This window comes from Aspergillus multicolor, assembly GCF_047715735.1.
Source record: "Aspergillus multicolor strain CBS 133.54 unplaced genomic scaffold BDW74scaffold_36, whole genome shotgun sequence".
Classification (NCBI taxonomy): Eukaryota; Fungi; Ascomycota; class Eurotiomycetes; order Eurotiales; family Aspergillaceae; genus Aspergillus; species Aspergillus multicolor.
The window spans coordinates 262,899-281,129 of record NW_027395987.1 but is presented as its reverse complement, the minus strand read 5'-3'; the positions used below and the strand labels follow the sequence as shown (position 1 = coordinate 281,129).

General features: G+C 51.5%; 8 protein-coding genes across 8 annotated transcripts; 5 read left to right on the top strand and 3 right to left on the bottom strand.

The window, feature by feature from the left end:
* The first annotated feature begins 1,296 nt into the window (after positions 1 to 1,296).
* On the top strand, positions 1,297 to 2,333 carry BDW74DRAFT_161450 (trafficking protein particle complex subunit 4). The gene is made up of 3 exons (XM_073725790.1): positions 1,297 to 1,484; positions 1,550 to 1,672; positions 1,756 to 2,333. Coding segments are annotated over exons 1-3 (585 nt in total). The 5' UTR covers positions 1,297 to 1,482; the 3' UTR covers positions 2,216 to 2,333.
* Positions 2,334 to 2,363: 30 nt separating this feature from the next.
* BDW74DRAFT_161449 (proteasome regulatory particle base subunit RPN10) lies at positions 2,364 to 3,570 on the bottom strand. The gene is made up of 4 exons (XM_073725789.1): positions 3,411 to 3,570; positions 3,313 to 3,351; positions 3,037 to 3,256; positions 2,364 to 2,977 (listed from the first exon to the last, which is right to left on the bottom strand). Exons 1-4 carry the CDS (start codon positions 3,434 to 3,436, stop codon positions 2,429 to 2,431), a joined length of 834 nt encoding a protein of 277 aa, XP_073579457.1. The 5' UTR covers positions 3,437 to 3,570; the 3' UTR covers positions 2,364 to 2,428.
* Positions 3,571 to 3,780: 210 nt separating this feature from the next.
* On the top strand, positions 3,781 to 5,019 carry BDW74DRAFT_170686 (uncharacterized protein; the record flags this gene model as incomplete). The annotated part of the gene is made up of 3 exons (XM_073727204.1): positions 3,781 to 3,931; positions 3,981 to 4,272; positions 4,323 to 5,019. 3 exons carry the CDS (start codon positions 3,781 to 3,783, stop codon positions 5,017 to 5,019), a joined length of 1,140 nt encoding a protein of 379 aa, XP_073579456.1.
* A 772-nt stretch (positions 5,020 to 5,791) lies between these two features.
* On the bottom strand, positions 5,792 to 7,566 carry BDW74DRAFT_182561 (ubiquitin-conjugating enzyme E2; the record flags this gene model as incomplete). The annotated part of the gene is made up of 8 exons (XM_073730292.1): positions 5,792 to 5,807; positions 5,878 to 6,915; positions 6,968 to 6,979; positions 7,031 to 7,127; positions 7,181 to 7,202; positions 7,258 to 7,352; positions 7,439 to 7,472; positions 7,534 to 7,566. 8 exons carry the CDS (start codon positions 7,564 to 7,566, stop codon positions 5,792 to 5,794), a joined length of 1,347 nt encoding a protein of 448 aa, XP_073579455.1.
* Positions 7,567 to 9,585: 2,019 nt separating this feature from the next.
* BDW74DRAFT_188133 (GTPase-activating protein LRG1) lies at positions 9,586 to 13,900 on the top strand (the record flags this gene model as incomplete). Its single annotated transcript, XM_073731651.1, has 6 exons — positions 9,586 to 10,050; positions 10,111 to 10,813; positions 10,865 to 11,515; positions 11,552 to 12,634; positions 12,684 to 12,970; positions 13,024 to 13,900. 6 exons carry the CDS (start codon positions 9,586 to 9,588, stop codon positions 13,450 to 13,452), a joined length of 3,618 nt encoding a protein of 1,205 aa, XP_073579454.1. The 3' UTR covers positions 13,453 to 13,900.
* BDW74DRAFT_92382 (uncharacterized protein) lies at positions 13,755 to 14,472 on the top strand. Its single transcript, XM_073734087.1, has one exon. It carries the CDS (start codon positions 14,056 to 14,058, stop codon positions 14,419 to 14,421), a length of 366 nt encoding a protein of 121 aa, XP_073579453.1. The 5' UTR covers positions 13,755 to 14,055; the 3' UTR covers positions 14,422 to 14,472.
* A 60-nt stretch (positions 14,473 to 14,532) lies between these two features.
* On the top strand, positions 14,533 to 16,140 carry BDW74DRAFT_161437 (C-3 sterol dehydrogenase/C-4 decarboxylase). Its single transcript, XM_073725787.1, has 2 exons — positions 14,533 to 15,206; positions 15,262 to 16,140. Exons 1-2 carry the CDS (start codon positions 14,637 to 14,639, stop codon positions 15,922 to 15,924), a joined length of 1,233 nt encoding a protein of 410 aa, XP_073579452.1. The 5' UTR covers positions 14,533 to 14,636; the 3' UTR covers positions 15,925 to 16,140.
* A 384-nt stretch (positions 16,141 to 16,524) lies between these two features.
* BDW74DRAFT_188125 (uncharacterized protein) lies at positions 16,525 to 18,208 on the bottom strand (the record flags this gene model as incomplete). The annotated part of the gene is made up of 3 exons (XM_073731650.1): positions 17,266 to 18,208; positions 16,723 to 17,124; positions 16,525 to 16,683 (listed from the first exon to the last, which is right to left on the bottom strand). Exons 1-3 carry the CDS (start codon positions 17,740 to 17,742, stop codon positions 16,525 to 16,527), a joined length of 1,038 nt encoding a protein of 345 aa, XP_073579451.1. The 5' UTR covers positions 17,743 to 18,208.
* Between the last annotated feature and the right edge of the window lie 23 nt (positions 18,209 to 18,231).

Below are 18,231 nucleotides of genomic sequence, written 5' to 3'. Positions count from 1 at the left end.
TAGGGGCGCGATGTCAATTGAGATCTTGCAACCTCTTCAGCTGTCGCGAGATATAATAAAATGATTATCGATCGGAGTCAAAGTCACGGATCCTCGTACGACTACGCACCAATTCAGACGAATATGTCCGCCGGCGGTGATCCGGCCTCTAATGGTACGCACGCGCCGAGACTCAGTTGGGACGGCTTGGAGGTCGTCAGCGTCCCTTATCAGGACAAGCAACCACATGTCGATGTTGAGGATGGGAAGGAAGTGGTTGAGGATTCGCCGCTCGCGCACTCGCTAGGAATCGAAGCGGTCTGTTCTAACTCATCAAGGGCGTTTGCGACGGGAGCGGTAGAATCAGGGGAGACTTTGAAGGAAGCAGGGCGCAGGAGAAGGATTTGCGAGCTCAGTCCGGTGATGTTTGGGTCTGTTTGTGCGCTGCTCGTGCTTGTGGTTATTGGGGCTGCTGTAGGGGGAGGAGTCGGCGGTGCGCTTTCGAAGAAGAGCTCGGACGAGAATTCGGACAGGGCTGATAGCTTGGATGCGACTGCGACCTCAGATTCGGAGTAAGTCAATCCAGTCTCTCTGTACGGCAGTTCTCCAATGCGTATATCGATCAGTTACGTAGTCTCGTTGCTACCAGTTCCAGTTCCAGCACCAGCGAGACTAGCACGCCCGAGAACAGCGCAACACCATCAGCACCGACATCATTATCTACGACCTCGGCGGCGCCAACAACCTCCTCCACCCCAGTGGCATCCGGGAAGGTCGGGATCGCTGAAAACCCATGCCCAGGCGCAAACTCGACTTTCATCACCTCTTCCGTGGGCTCGAGCTTCATCATCCAGTGCAACAATGACTGGCCTAAGGGAATTGAGGCTGCAGATGGCAGTGGGGATGTCTCTGATCTCGGCCTTCGGACAGTGTACACATTGGACGACTGCATAGATAGATGCGTACAGTATAACAACGGTTTGAGTCCGGGTAAGACACGGTGCAGGGGCGTCACGTACGAGGCGAATCTGACCGCATCGTTCGGGAGTGGGCAAGGGGGGAATTGCTTCTTAAAGGAAAAGGCTGGGAAATTGTTTCCTGGGAGTGATACGACGATGACGGCGGGGGTTATTGCGGGTTAGATTTTTGGAGCAAGGTGAATGTATATATTTTTGTACCTAGCGTTTAAGCTACCCTTGTTAAACCCCACCCAGCCGTCCACGGAAATAGGGTGCAGAATAGAGGGCACTCGGAAGCCAATCCACCTCCGCATTTGCGCTTCATTCGTCTCCGACCACAATTTCTCAGCTCTAATCTCCCAATGCCACGTTGATAATATTTCATACTCACGTCAACTCATACTCCAGAGCCGGTTCAATTATCATACAGCTGAACGAGACTAGACAATATCCGACAGGACTCGGAGACCCTGAATCGCACCGCACCGCATCCCGGTGTCCTCTCTTCTCTCTTCCCCTCATTACCCTTGATATACAAATCGCTATGTACGTTCTCCTCAAGCTCAATTCAAGAACCATTATCAGCATAGAAGCTGACAATGCCCTCAAAGGCCCGTCTTCTTTCTCATAATCATCAACAAAGCCGGCGGGCTGATCTACCAGCGCGAGTTCCATCCAGGCCTGCGCAAGCTCTCAACAAACGACTACCTTGTTCTCGCGGGAACGTTCCATGGGTGCGCCTCTCTCCATGTTACTCTTATTCAGACGAAAAGCTATAGCAGCTCAAGAACAACAAGCTAACAACCCTCCTCCCCAGCGTCCACGCAATAACCCGCTCCATAACACCCAAAATCCCGAACTACTCAATAGCATCAACCGCCGCCGGCGGTACATCCTCGCCCTCCCTACCCTCAACGCCAACACCCTCTGGGCCAAGCCATACGCACTCCTCAACGCTCTCAACGACAACGCTCAACCCGAACCCCTCCTCGCCCTCCCTCCCAACCAGCACATACCCGAACCCGGGCATCCCAGCGAGCGGGCTGGAGACGCTGGAGACGGACAAGTTCCGGCTGACGTGCTTCCAGACGCTCACGGGGACGAAGTTTTTGTTGTTTACGGACCCGCTGATGGATAATGTGGATGTTATTATGAAGGGGATATATGAGCTGTATGCGGACTACGTCATGAAGAATCCGTTCTATCAGATTGAGATGCCGGTACGGTGTGAGAGGTTTGATAGGGGCCTTGGGGGGTTTCTTAAAGTGCGAGGGTAATATCTGAGATTCGGTGATATGAAGGGTCTAGAGGGGTCTGGGACTATTCGAATAGGCTGATAGATAAATAACCTGTGGCGCGTGGCCATTGCCGAATGGATTGTAATACGAATTATGACAATCTTCCGCTTTTCTTGAACTAATGGGACGACAATTGGATTCGGTAGAGTGAAAAGCGCCGGGTATGCATTAACGTCAAGTGTAATCTTTAATCTAAGCGGTATCCATCTTATCAGGATCCTCGTTGTCCTTCTTGCTGGATGAACCCTCCTCGGGAATCCCCTCCAAGCTCTCCTTACCCTCCGCTGCCTCCCGCTCCCGCTTCTCCTTCTCCTGTCGGTTCTTCTCCTCTTCCAAAGACAAACGCAGCGCAAAGGCCAGCTCGGGGTCATTCTCAGCGGCAGCATCCAAGTCGAAGGCACCGCCGTCGCCGCCATCACCTCCTCCCATACCACCGGCGCCACCAGCATCACCGCCGAGGATAGGCGAGGCCTGGAGCTCCTCGGAGAGAAGGTTCGGCCCGGGTGGAATGATGGCAAGGTTGGAGCCGTCACCGCCCTTGACGTTTTCAACAAAAGCTTCGAGTTTCTTGGTCTGGTCTGATTCGAGATCACCGAAGGCGACGACATCTATGGAGACGTTGTTCTTCTTCATCTTCTTGGCGAGCTTCACGAGCGTCTTTTCGTCTTCGGCAATGGGCGAGCAGGAGAATACAACAATGCGTTGGCGTTGGGACTTTTCAGAGCGGTGCTTGAGGGCGAGCTATCGACCGTTACTGTTAGCATACTACCAGCGTATGTATCGGAAGGGTAGAGACGTACACCCGCAACTTGTATGCTCGACGTGAAGTGGGCTGTGCCGTGAATCTTCGTGCGGTGCAATCCGGCGAGAATACCACCGAAATCAGTCGTAAATGTTGACAGCACCTCCGGACCCTTTCCGCCCATGCTCATCAGCCCGACAGCAGACTGAGGGTGTGCGCGCATCTTGGCCGTGTGGATGACGCTGACGGCGTCGATCTGGGCCTGCCATCGTGTCGAGCTATGGCGGTTAGCCACGGGAATCATAGTGGAGGCAAAGGAGGTGTCAAGTCTTACGTATAGTCGCCGTTTCTGCTGCTCTCGCTGTTGTCAACGCTTGAAGGAGTTAGCTATGCCTGGAATCGGAGCTAGGTGATGGGCCGGGGTTGACGAACATGATCATCGTAGCTTCGAGCGACATCTTGGCGGGTCAATCAGGTCTGCGGAATATGTGGTGGGAGAAAAGAAAGAGAAATCGAATATCGAACGAGCTGTTATCTGAGGAAAGAAAAAGCGGAGAGTTGATGATGGCGGGAGGATGAAGCTGGGCCGACAGAGAGAGATGTCACCCGCTGGAGTTGAGGTTGAGCTCACTAAGCTAACGACGAATTAAGTCAGCGCTTGTTTATCCCCAAACACTAACATCCATCTCTCCTCCACGTCCCTTAGCCCATCAATATCACACACCACATCGAACGACGCCAAAATTGCTCGAGTCGAATACTTACCTAACTAGGATTATTTTGGACTGTTTTAATCTTCGCAATGGCTTCCGCATCGAAACGCAAGTCCAATGAGATGGCCGACGCGTATCCCAGTGCCGAGGACGCAACGCCCACAAACGCCTCCCCCAGAAAGCGCATGCGCATCACGCGAAGCCAGAAACAGGCACTGATGGACAATCTGCAACTTGAACGTATGTTTCATTGATTATAGCAGCCTGGGATTTATGCTGACTTTTCCAGTCACGGAACGAGCCCGCAAACTCCGCGCACAGTACGCCCTCCAAGCTCAAGACCTGCGGGCGCGGATCGAACGACGCGTCAATCGAATCCCCCTGGCTCTCCGAAAGGCGAATATGGGCGAACTTCTCGAAAAACACAATGCTGCCCTTCGCGCACAACTCGAGAACCCGTCGCCAAGAAAGTACCGTAGCCCGGCAAAAGGGTCCCGCAACTTTACGGCCATTTCTGCATCCGACAGGAAGAAGGCTGCGACCGTCAGCCCGAGTCCCCGACGAGTGAGGAAGCAACATAGGTATGTCGCGGTTGCTTGGTCTCTACCATTTAGTTGTTCTGACGCATCAGTAGTCCTACCGGCATCTACTCTGATAAAGAAAACGCCCCCGCATCAGGCGAGCAGCTTGATGTGCTTAAGAATCCTAAACGACGCGTCAAACCTGCCGCCGGCGCCGGTACCTCTCGCGTTGTGTCTCAGGAAGTCCGAGGAGCAGACTACAGGATTCTCTCTCCTAAGTCCTCCAATTCCCGAACCTACCCGCAATCCCCTCTTCTACGCTCGCCAGAGAAAGCCCAGCCCTCTACCTACCTCTCCCGTCCTATGTCGCCTCTGAAACCATCTAGCCCTCTCAAGTCTACCACGGGCAATTACGCCGCAGCCCGCCCGGGCTCAGCAGCACGAGGCGCTGTCCCTCGTCCCCCATCCTCTCAGACCAAGCGCCCCGCCAGCAGAGCCGCCACCGTAGGACCAAGATCAATTCGATCTCCACTGTCACGACCTGGAACTCGCCAGACTGATCGCAGAGGCAGCGTCTCCTCGTCCACCTCGTCTGGCACAACTGTGGCCAAGTCCTCATCGCGCAAGGTAACCACTGCGTCAACCGCGTCAACCGCAAGCGCTGCAGCAAAGAAGGCGTCTGCCGCCCGAGCCCAGGCTCCTGCTGCTGCGAAGAAGACTACTGTTTCAGGGTCTAGGAAGGCTACCGTGGCGGCTAGTGGTGAAACTGCGACAGGCGGACGCCGCATCTTGCGGAAGCGAGCTTAGAATGTTACATCGGCTTACCTGGTTTACTTTCACTGCTTTGGTTTATTTATAAGGGCTTGTTGGAGCGCGGAGTCAATGGTTCTGGTGTTCTTTCGGGCCGTTTGGAATTGGAGTCCTATATTTGTTCTTGAGTTGTTTTTTGGCCTTTGAAGACCGCTTGATACTTCGAGTCTTTTCCGCGATTCAAGTCGTATTTTATCGCGGATTCCTGCTTGGTGCTGCTCTTGAGTTTTGATCATTACATACTTTCCTACGAAGGCAATACTACTGATTTACATCCTTCAATAGATCATCTGAGGCCATGATCTGGCATATGGATTCTAGGCTTACCCCTTCACATACGCAAAAGGGGGGTATACCAAACCCCCGTCATCGTTTGATCATATCATAGTAAGCACAGTAGTATGTCCAGATTAAGAAGGCTATCTGACTGCGTATCTAGTCAAACCCATGAAAATGCGGAACCTATCAGGCGTCAACATCCATCCCCTTTACACCGAATGAAAATTAGAAGAAATGAAAGCATAGGGTCCACCAATTCCGAGTAGCACGTCGACTGTTTAAGAATTCCACCACTCATTCCCTGCAATAGGTCATTCTCTATGCGCATATTAGATCTTGAGGCCGTGGCCCTCAGATACCCATAGCCAAGCTGCCTACCACCATTGCAATTTACGCCGTTACTGCGAAGGCTATGAGGGCACGGTAAGGCAACGCACCGACGTCGTCGACTCAAGCAACATTCTGTACTCTGGACCAAGAGATTATCCGTTTACTCGTAGGCGTCTCTGTGTTTGCGAGCAGCGTTAGTAAGAGGTGCTCGTGCTGTGCTGTTCAATGCGAAGCTAGTGCACTTACTCAACAGATCGCTCGAGGTCCCTTCTCAGTGTTCGCTTGTACAGCCTGCGATCTTCCGGCGAGCCCCAGAATAATCTCGACGCCTCTATGTTCACCGTCGTGCGCGGATCGTAGGGAGGGTCTGCCTCTTCCAGTGCAGCGACGATAGCTTCAATATGCTGGCGTATTTCCTCGAGTTTGTTTGGGAAATAGCAGAGGACGCCGTCTTTCGACACACGGACGTGAGAGAGGCGTGTCTCGACAAAGACCCGAGGCTGCTCCTCTGGGAATTTTGCGCTCAGGTGGATTTTGACCTTGATGATTCCGCCTTCCAGAGGTGTGGTCGGCCGCCCAAAGTACGTGAGCTTCCACAGGAACGGGTTATTGTCGGCGAGAGATAAGTCGATTGAGTAGTTCTTGTGGCTCTTGAGAGTCTCGACGATCTGTTCGTACTGCCGCTGTAGGTTGACTGCGATGCCCAGCTCGTTCTTTTTGGCCCCTGCCCCGCGCGTCTCCCAGTTCTTGGTTTCTTCCAGGATTTTGGCCTTGAGGTTCTTCAATCGCCGCTGTAGCTCGGGGTAGTTGAAATGCCCGTCCATACTATTGCCACTACTTTCAAATGGCATCTTCTGAAACGGAAGTTTTGGCGCGACGCTCTCGCTCTGCGACTCCCTGTTAATAAGCTGCACATACGAGTCGTAGTACCAGAGGAAGCGGCGTTTTCGGAGATCAATGAAGGGATTATTAAAGGTGTAGCCCTCGTCGTCTGAGGTGTCATCAGGCTCCGTGTATCCTTCGCTTTTCGATGATTCTGCTGTTCCATTGGGCCCGATGTCCAGAGCTGCCTCAAGAGGTTGAAGAACTGCTATGCGTATCGTCTCGTGACAGATCTTAGCTTTGTAATGGACCATATTCTCTTCGTCCGACTTTGACTTGGCGTTTTCGTATCCTGGCTCGTTCTCATATGGGTTCGCGGACATCAGACTTTGAATAGAGATCAAAACAGACTCTAACCCCTGCGCTGATGACCATTGCTCCCCAGCTTGGCCGGTCCATGTCCTGACATAATTAGCAGAAGTGACTGCAAGAGAGGCAGAGGGCTTCGCTTTACCCGAGAATTGACCTTGTTGCGTCAGTAACCAACAATTAACGTCATTGGTGCTGGGAAACCTACAAGCACACCTTCCCTCCAGCATATAGATTCGGACTAAATCTACACGCTCCGGAGTTTGTCGTGACGGCCTTTACACTTGGAGGATTTCCAGGGTACTCTGAAGGACCCTGGTAAGCACACATTGATCCCTCAACCATGGACACCTCCTACCTTTGCCGAACTTGATGGTAAACTGGATTGTCTTAGTCAACAGAATTGCCGAGATGGCAGAAGCACGGGTCCCTTACCTCGAATAATCCAAACTGGTAGGGGGTTTCTGGTGGCCCAAGGATGATTGCCCGTACATTTCGCATATCATCCTCATCGTAGTCGACTGCAATTGCTATATCAGGACCATTAGCAAGACGGAACCCTTAGTGGTAAGAGCCCGAGAATCGATGAAGCGATTTCGCCTCGATGCGTGCTTACAGAGATCCGCATTTTTCTTGATCTCCCAGAGCTCCTGGGTACCGAGATATGTGTTAGCGTGGTTCAGGAAATACCGGCGGGAAAAGCAGGGTTACCCTTGTGATGCGAATTATTGCTTTATCAGACATTTCCAGGAAGTTTTCTCTCGAAGAAATGGCCTGTTAGCCAGATTACAAGTCGATTCCGGTTGTATGATGCAAGTTGCTCGAAGGCAAGCTAAAGAGTGAGGTGAGCGGACGGTCAAAAGTTCCGGGGCGAGGGGTATGCTTGTTTTCTATCGGTTGCGGGACTCAGTGAAGCGTGAAATGATGTGTAGAAGAAGAGAAGAAGCAAGAGATGGATTCGAAGTGAAGAGCCGCTGTGCAATAGGAATGGCGAGGGAGTTTCGCAAAATAGATAGGTAAAGAGAAAGCCGAACGAGCTGATACATACATACAGCGCAGCAGTCAGCCGCGCCAAACAGAACAGGCCCTGCCACTTCGACAGCAAACAATGGGATGTAGTCTACCCTTCTTACCAGCCAAAGTTATTATAGACCTTTGGTTGCGATATACTTTATTCTCTCCGATCATCTTAATGCAGCCGGAGGCTCCAAGACTGTAATTTTCCGATCTAGGCTTTAGATAGTGATGTATCCAATAAGCTAGGATTCTGCCTCGCGCTGCTAACTTTCAATTTTCAATTACTGCAACCAGTAGGCAGACTGCGCAGTAGCTGGTGCCTATTGTAGGCAGCGTAAGCCTGGTCTACCGGTAGGTTGATGGCTTTAACGTGCCGCAAAGATTGAGGACTCATCAGGAACGGAGAGCAGAAAGGGCGAGATGCATGTAGAAAAAAAAAAAGCAACGGCACTACTACGGAACCGGGCACCTGTCAATGTTCATCCGGACCATCCAGGCTCAGTCGCGGGGCCCGGCTCTTATTATAGCCAGCCGTCCGTGGCCTCCACAAGCTCGCAAGTTCGGATAGGCTTCTGGAGGCCCTGCGGATCCAGTGGCTACACGGGATAGAAAGCCAAGCTCTCCAACTCCTTGCCAATTCGATACCCCTGATATTTTGAAGAAATGGATGTCCTCGATTTTGCGGTTCTTGCCCCTGAGAGGGGTTTCAGAGAGACCCAGTCGATTTTGTGGCCTGAGAACTGGTGCACGGATGCCTCAGGCTGCGTCAGAGACCCTGATGACATACGCGGAAAACTCCCATTCCTCTCAGCCCCCAAGGTCTCCAGAAACCTCTCCATGAATGTCAACACAATGTATTTTCTTGCCTTTATATGACGAGGGGCGATGCTGGTGGACCCTTTTGTCCAGGAACAAGTTCAACAACCCAAGAAAAGACTGTGCAAAACAAACATATGATGACCCTTGCTCTTCAGGCGGTGTGAGCAGCGGTGAAGCTCTGGCACGTGATGGCTGGCAGCATAGGGGGGCAGAGCAACATTGTATTCGCACTGCCCCAAACATACCCTTTGGCAGTTGAACCTGTGTTTTGTTGGCAGTGAATGACCTGGTCTTTCCTGCAAACATTACCTGTCAGGTCTTTCATGATTTTGAGACCTTGAACCACGAATATCCCCTTCATTGAGAGGGACCAGGGTATGGTGTTGATCTTGGCCATCAACCTCCGCTGCTTGTTGGTCTCACTTTGAGCTCCCGACCCTTTCAATCCGATACCTCCACGGGCGGCTACATCTCTTTTTCGCTGAACTAGACTGACCTCTTCCTTCTTCTCCAGCGAGTGACGCTGTGCCGACCTGCCTCCAGCGACGGTTACGCGCTGTGTGTTCCTAGTCCCTCGAGTTTCCCCGCAAGTTGTACCTGAATGGCTTGAAGTGAGTTCGCCCTGAAACGACCCTAATATACTTCCCAGCCCCGCGCGAAGCTAAGAGACACGCTGTCTAACGTACCATTACCACTCAAAAGATAGGAGACAGATTGGATGTACCGAATTCACGAAATAAATCGCACTGTCCATTAACGCTCTCGATTTACCTGCGCCCGAGACTCGAATCCCATCTGAACCCCGGCGGCAACCCGACCCAACCTACTCAACCCCCGTTTACAACATCGGACCAAGGCCAAAAGAAACCGACAACATCTGGAGGCGATCGTTGAATTTCTATCACAAAGGCATAGTTCCTCTCGGACATGCCTCCCGGCGACGTTTCATTGCCGGACAGCCTCGTGCCGGGCAACGGGGCTGTCCGCCCGTCCCTGAACACGAGCGGCTATGGTGGTAGCAACGGAGGAAGTTTTCAGACACAGACGCCCACATCACCCGCTGATAGTAATGTTCCCTACGACTCTCCTCGCACACGGCCGTGGAACGGGTCCTCTACTGGTCTGGATTCGGTCCAAAGCCCCGTGGACGGCCGCCCCATACGACGCTTAGACTCCAACCCGGCCGATTCAAGAGATCCAACGACACCTCAAGATCGGACTAATTATTGGGAGAATTCCGGACCGCTTGAAAGACCCCGGCCAAATGGTCGAACGCACGCCAAATCACCGGGAAGTACATCCAGAGTATGCAAAAAGTGTAATGAGCCTCTCACGGGCCAGTTTGTTCGAGCACTGCTCGCGACTTACCATCTTGAGTGCTTCAAGTGTGAAGTGAGTTTCTCTTCTCAGAATTAAGTTGACTCCCCCGTGCCATACTAACACCACCATTAGGATTGTGGTCAAATAGTAGCGTCCAAGTTTTTTCCTATTGACGCAGAAGATGGGAGCGGGCAGTATCCTCTCTGTGAGATTGATTACTTCCGAAGACTAGACCTCTTATGTCACGACTGTGGTGGTGCCCTGCGTGGCTCGTATATCACTGCCCTCGACCGCAAGTACCACATTGAGCATTTTACTTGTTCAGTATGTCCCACTGTCTTCGGCGCACAGGACTCTTACTACGAGCATGAGGGCAAGGTATACTGTCATTACCACTACTCAACACAATTTGCTCAACGATGCCACGGCTGTCACACCGCAATCTTGAAGCAGTTCGTCGAGATCTTTCGCAATGGACAAAACCAACATTGGCATCCTGAATGTTACATGATCCATAAATTCTGGAATGTCCGCCTTGCTCCTACTGGCCAACCACTAGAGTACCCGCAAATGAAAGAGGACGCCAGTGACGAGGAACGTACTCAAATCCGCGAAGAAGAGGATTTGATGGAGGAGAAGGTTTACAAAATCTGGAGCACGCTCTCAACTTTCGAAGAGTCATCTGCGGCCTGCATATCGGATATGCTACTACATGTCAGCAATGGCGCTTATCTAGATGGTGTCCTTGTCGCGAAGCGATTCATTGGTCACGTCGAAATTCTTTTCTCCGCTATCGATGAACTCGCGCGATCCATCAAAGTGCAGGGAATGAAGGGTAAGATACCAGAGTGGAAAATTCAACCAACCCGCTAACATTTGTTTCCAGACCTTGCCTTCGGCCGTGAGGCTAAACTACTCTGCAAGAAAATTGTTGCATTCTTTGCACTCCTCTCTAAAACGCAGGAAACCGGTGTTCGAAAACTCGGTGTTACCCAAGAGCTTTTATCGCTGGTTACCGGCCTTGCTCACTACCTGAAACTCCTCATTCGTATCGGATTGCAAGGAGCTTTGAAGCTTGAGAGAGAGCAGCGCAGCCCGGAGGGTCTCCATAGTCTTCTGGATCGCCTCGGTGATCTTGAATCACTGCGACCGCTCGAAGAGGAGGAGACGCCGGCAGATCTGCTGGTCGGGGTGGATACTTTAGCTGATCAGCTCTCTGATTGCTGTGCAGCATGCAAGGAACCGATTGATGACGAGTGTGTCATGCTGGGTGACAGCAGATGGCACATTAAACCCCCGCATCTTCTCTGCGCCTCATGTCAGACAGACCTGACAGCGAACCTGCAGGACGCTTTCTTGAATCCCAAGGACAAGCAGACTCTCTGCGGTGACTGCGTTGCTCATAAGGGCATCGTAAACAACACGCAAAAGGGTTTTATCCGGGTTACGAAGCTTCAGCAATTTGTCTTCCTACTTAGAGTGGCTTTGGCGCGCCTTCTTGCTGTTTTACGAGCCGGAGGCACCCTTTTCCAGTCAGGTACGTGATCTGAATGTGTCAATCATGAATGGTCAGAGCTAACAATATGTTTTCTCTTGTCAGATGATTCCTCAGCCACACACTCCGATGGTACTCAGATCCCGCCTGGTGGCGAATTACGTCGCAGGAAAGATGGCGATAGGTCTTCTCTCGAACAGACAGTTGGCGAGATGCGACGCCTACGTTCGATCAGGAACGAACGCACACTATCCACAACCTACAAGAAGGCTCGCGCGTCAAGGATTATCGATGGACCTGAGGGAAGAAGCGTCCGACCAGGTTCCTCAGGCGGCGAGGGCTCGGACTCCAGGGGACCAGGTTTCCAAATTGTCGAGGAGAAAGATGCCAATGGAGACTCGGTTACCGAGTTGGCTTTTGGCAACCAAGATGCTTTGACACTAGACGACATTCCTCGCATTGTCGCAGCTGAGCAAGCCAAAGAGCAACGCCCTAATGCCTACAGACATGCCGGCACTAAGCTTGTGGGTACGACTGAACCGCTTCCCAGGTATAATCACGGACATCAACGCGGGGTTTCAAATGCCGGTATGGACGCATCCTTCCCTGTGCCAATGGGAAGGGGCAAGCGGTACTTTTCAGAGCTCTCTGCCTTGGAATACTTTATCGTCAGGCATGTCGCCGTTTTGTCGATGGAACCCTTGCTGGACGGTGCTTTCACATTGGAGGAGCTTCTTTCATTGATTGAATCTCGGAAACCTACGATATGGGGTATCTTTGGCAGAGCTTTCGCAAAGGATGCTAAAAAAGGTGGGAAAAAGAAGGGTGTTTTTGGCGTAAGCCTAGATTACCTTGTTGAAAAGGAAGGTACTGAATCCAGTCATGGCGTGGGTCCCGGTGCGCTCCGTATCCCGGCTCTTGTTGATGATTCCGTCTCTGCCATGCGTCAGATGGACATGTCTGTTGAAGGTGTCTTTCGAAAGAACGGCAATATCAGACGATTGAAAGAAGTTTCAGAGATGATTGACAACAAGTACGAGGCAGTGGACCTAACCAAAGAGACCCCTGTTCAAATCGCCGCTCTTCTCAAGAAGTTCCTCCGCGAAATGCCCGACCCTTTGCTAACATTCAAGCTGCACCGTTTATTCGTTGCTTCTCAAAGTATGTTGCATCTAGTTTGAACTTATCTCGTGCTAACCTCATTTCTTAGAAATCCCGGATTTGGAAAAGCAGAAGCGGGTACTCCATCTCACTTGCTGTTTGCTTCCCAAAGCTCATCGCGACACCATGGAGGTCTTGTTCGCTTTCTTGAACTGGACATCATCCTTCTCTCATGTTGATGAAGATACCGGAAGCAAGATGGATATCCACAACCTCGCAACTGTCATAACACCCAATATTCTCTATCCTAACACAAAGGCTAGCGCCGTGGATGAGAGCTTCCTCGCAATCGAAGCTGTCAATGCGCTGATTACGTACAACGACACTATGTGTGAGGTACGTTTATTTACCACGATCTTTCGAAACTAGAAACTGACTCGGACTTAAAGATCCCGGAAGACCTACAATCTGTTCTTAGCGATAGCAACCTTTTCAAGGAGAACTCGGAGGTCACGACAAAGGATATCCTCAAGCGATACGGCGATATTTCCCGAGGAGGCTTCTCTCAGAAAGCGAGCAACGGCGGTGAAACATTCACCATCACCAATCAAAGCCGTGGCGCTAACGTTCCTACTTCTGCCCGAATCGAAACAGACCTATCCCAGGACGCGGCAGCTCAGATGCAAAGCTCAGTCAGACATGTACCCGGTCCCACTGTACACTCGCACTCAAGCAGTGCCATTGCTTCCGGCAAGGATATTGATAAGCGCGACAAGCGCAACCGCAGCACTAGCACAGGAAGCCAACCCGAGGGCCAGCCTCAGCAAATACCTTACCGAGCTCGTCCTAACGCAGGGCCAATGGGCGTTGCTGGTTAATGATATTGTGTCTTCTACTCTGATGACTAGATTCTTCATCTCCAAATCGCGTTCCGGCATTCTGTCCACTGTCTTAAGCTTCCAGGGTAATGCTGTCAGGATTTCCCATTCATCTCTCGCCTTGGCTCGCGTTCGGTTGTCTTTCGTCCAAGTTCAATATCGTCGCAATGTGTTTGGACCTCAGCCTAAGTTTGCGAAGCGTCTTATTCCCGCCTTTTCTACTTCAAAAAATTGCATTGCATCCGGTCGCGAAGCTTCGTCTCTTTTTTTCTCTCTCGTTGACTGGTCATAGCCTCCAAGAAGAACTTCAAGATCCTTTCTTCGTTCAGCCACGGCTTATCATCCACATTTCTGGACTTTGGGTGTCATTTTCTATTGTCTATTTTGTGTCCATTCTTGCATTGCATCTGGCAACTGGCTATCATATGAGCATTGCCTTGTAATACGGCAGTGTCCTTGTCGCTGTTTCGTCATATCCGATTCTCTTCTTCATACTTCTGGGGTTTATCTCTCCGTTGATCTGTGAGAGTTCTTATTCACTGCGCCACTAACTACTCTTGGTCGGATTTTTACTTTTCTTTTTCTTTTTTTCCCCGCCAGTCGATGATAAGACGGCAAAGATACCTAACAATGGCGAGTCCTGTTTCTTCTTCCACCCCCTCACTACGTACCAGAATTTTCCTTTCTCTCTCATCTTATTTCCCTCACTTCTTCCTTCCTCGAAGCGATGTCATGCCTTTTCTTGTCACTGAGTCCGCTGTCAGTGTTCGGTGGTTCCATTTCTGGCTCTGGTTTCCTATTTTCTGTTCTCTGTCTCCCAATGCATCTGTGTCATCATCATGGTGTTTCCTCTTTCTCATGGGCGATGTAATTTATTTACAGTCAGATGTGAATAAAAGGCCTCTGGTGTACTCTGTAGTCTGTGCGTGCTTTTACCGTATACTTCGTAAAACATCGAGATGGAAATAAAGCTGTGGAGAAAGGGATGGCCAGGGTCACGTGGCTGATATGGAGCTAGCCCCAGTCGATCGGCCCCAGATCCATCGACTGATTTCTCCGAGATTAAGACACATTTCACTGCCTGCAGTGTTCTTCCACCCCCTCAGCTCGCGGTCTGCCTTGTCGCGTCTCTGTCATCCCCTCCTCATCCCGGAAAATCTTCCCCAGCAACTCCGATTCTCATAATGGCTGAGAAACGACCTACCATGACCCTGGGCACCGTCCTAGTTGTCGGAGGATGCGGATTTCTGGGCTCTCACATCGTCGATCAGTTGCTGAACTTTCCTACCGAGACCGACCCCAGCGCTGCCCTCCCAAAGCCGCAGGGAGATCAAAGATTCGACTACCCCAAGCTCGGAGACCGCTACCCCGTATGCATCGCCAAAGTCGCCGTGACCGACCTGCGAACCACAAACAACCGGTTGCCTGGCGCGGATTACTACGAAGGCGACCTGACCTCCGCCGAATCGATGCTTTCTGTCTTCCAGAAGGTCAAGCCAGATGTCGTTATCCATACCGCGAGCGCGATGTTGACGGACAAGAACTTGCTATACCAGCTCAATGTTGAGGGGACCAAGAACCTGCTAGAGGTTGCGGGCGGTGCCCGCGGGGACTGGGGAGGAAAGTGCAAGGCGTTCATTTACACGAGCTCCGCCTCCGTTATTCACGATACACAGAGCGACCTGATCAACGTAAATGAGGCCTGGCCTCTTATCAGGGGCAAACTGCAGCAGGAGTACTACTCCGACACCAAGGTGCGGCGTCTCCTGCCTCTTCTTCATTACCACCACTAACCACGAATAAAACCAGGCCGAAGCAGAAGAAGCCGTCCTAAAATACAACCGCAAATCTCCCTCCTCCATGCTCACCTGCGCCCTCCGCCCCTCGGGCATCTACGGCGAAAAAGACGGCCAGCTGATCGTGAAGATGCTCAGCCACGGCGTCAACGCCTCCCCCACCGTGCTGAAAATGCAGCTCGGCGAAAACAACAACCTGTTTGACTTCACCTACGTCGGAAACGTCGCGTACTCGCACCTCCTCGCTGCCTTCCGCCTCCTAGCCATCCACAAGCGCGTCGAGTCCGGGCAGGGCGACCTCCTTGACTACGAGCGCGTTGATGGCGAGGCCTTCCTGATCACAAACGACGAGCCCGTTTACTTCTGGGACTTCACGCACTACGCTTGGGCGCTGGCCGATAAGGTCGTTGAGCCGCATCAGGTTTGGGAATTGCCGGAGTGGCTGCTCGGTCCCATTGGGGGTTTCGCGGAAGCGGTGCTGGGGCTTGTGGGCAAGACGCCGAATCTTACACGCCGCGCGGTGCGTTACTCGTGTATGACGAGGTACTACTCTTGTGATAAGGCTAAGGAGCGCCTTGGGTATAGCCCTATTGTTCCTCTTGATGAGGGTGTTGCTCGGGCTGTTGGGTACTTCCTTGAGCGTTGGCGATTGGAGGGTGAGAAGAAGGGACTTTGATTGGAGTTCTAGATGGGGTTTTCTTAATTTTTCTTAACATTTGTAATATATCCATGCCCAAGGCTGCGTGATCTAGAAGCGTGAACTGGCCTTATGTATATACCTCCTAATTTCACCTCGAAAGGACGTTCGTTGTTCAAAGATCGCTGGTATTGACCTTGTTTGTCTCTTGATTCAAACCAAAACGCAACTCATATCATATAAGCTTGGCTTTTCATCACGCGATCGTCTTGAGCTATGTCAGGACTCGGGTCGATTAACGCAGGAGTTATGATTAATACTGATTCAGATGAATTATCCTACAATAAGCATATATATAGAACCCTATATATGATCCAGGGAAAGGGTATGGAGAAGAAGTGGCGGTATGATTTAAGTCGAAGAACAAGGAGGAAGAAAACTATGTCCAAAGGAGAAGGGAAAACAAGTAGCGAGGCAATAGAATGTAGCAGACGCAGTTGGCTGTTTGGAGCTCAGCGCCGGTAGAAGTAGGAGAGGTATACGGTAGAAATGCAGAAGATGGGGCCTTCGAAGAAGAGAAGTATCAAGAAACGAAGATCTCAAAAAGAAGCCGGCGGCAAAGACAAGGTCTAGTTGTGGTTAGGCTTCACTCCTCTCCTTGCTAAGCAACGTCTTGAAAGAGGCTTTCGTCCGAAGAAGCCCCATGCCAACAACGAACAAGACAACGCCCACAACCCACTCGCACCACAAGAAGGGCAATGTCCTATACGCATATGGGCGACGCCCATCCGTCCAGATCTGCAGCAGGAGGTCATAGAGAGAATGTGCCGGGAACACGTATCCGATGCGAAAGAAGCCCGGAGACAGCTCGAACGGCCGGAGAGTACTGGTGACATTGAGGATGATCCAGGTCAAGATGAAGTAGGGCATGAACGGCATGGGAATGACGGCAGTGGCGAAGTCGATGAGCAGGAAGTGGACGTGCATCGTGAGCCAAATCGCCATCCAGGTTAGAGCGAATTGCCCGGATGAGACGTCCAAATGCTCGCGGAACGCCCAGATGTACCCGGCCATGACGAGGGCGGCGATGAATGTGCAGCAGATGGATATTATGAACCAGAGGATGGTGTTTCGTCTGGCGGAAAATGTGTTGAACATGTGGTTTTGCATGGAGATGCCATTCATAGCCATCATGAAGAAGAATTGGATAATGATTGGCATGACCATTGAGACGGTATTCTATTAGAATCGGACGCCCTGGTTCATGGGGTTGATATCGGTTGGGGTGGAGGATATCGGGTCGAGGACCGTTTGCGCGACATAGAGGTCGGAGCCGTTGATTGCGCTCAGGGTTGTGGAGAGGTTCGTCTACTGGTAAACACCGGCAGCAGCTTGAGCGAGTTGGATCAAGTTCGAGGACACGATCTGTGAGTAGGCCGGATATTTGGTACCGCTATAGGCGTAGCCTAGCGCCTGGGAGTTATCATATGCTTTGGCAGTCTCTGGAGAGAATAATACGCTAGCTAGTCGAGAGGAGGCATCGCGGCCGGAATAGATCGCTCCCCAGTAGTCACCTTTGCAAACTGCTTCTTGGATGTCTTGCACTCCTGGGTACTCTTCTTGGGAGTGTTGGTGAAGAGATGGGAATTCAGGGCCCTTTATTTGGTCGTAGGCCGTTGACACAGACCGGCCAATAACTCCGCCATCATAATCAACATACAACATCTTCATTGTGCTGAATCGCGAGCCGTCACGGTATGCCGAACCGTACAAGTAACTCATATTAGCGAGAATCAACAACTGCAGGGAGACAGCTGCCCCAATGACAGCAGTGAGGAACGGTTTGGGGATCGCCATAATACCTGTCGCTTTCTCTGTTCGCAGGGAACGCGAGGAATCGAGAGACAGGTGCCAGAAAGAAAGAGAAGTTGATGAGGTATAGTGTAGAGGGATACATCGCTATAAAATATGTGACTTGCTTCGGAGGTCGAACCAGCAGAACTTGTTTAGGTCTTAACGCCGAGATCAGCCCTTGCCGTAGGAGTCTCTTTTGCCTCTGGTATGCGAAGGAAAGTAGATTAGACCATGTATTCAATTTAGGGCACGGATCTCCACCTACCTTGACGGCTCTGCTTCCGATGCTTGGATAGGCTCCGATGAGGTAAGCGGAAGCGCTCCACTCTAGGGCCACAGAGAGCACATCCTTTGCAGAACAGACAAGCTCTTCAGTAGTTAGTACTGTAGTAGACTTGGTAGACACGTTTAGTCACCGATGATCTGCAGCTCCTAGATTCAGGTAGTGAGCCGGGTGGATACGCCGACGGAGGTCGGCATCAAGGACGTATG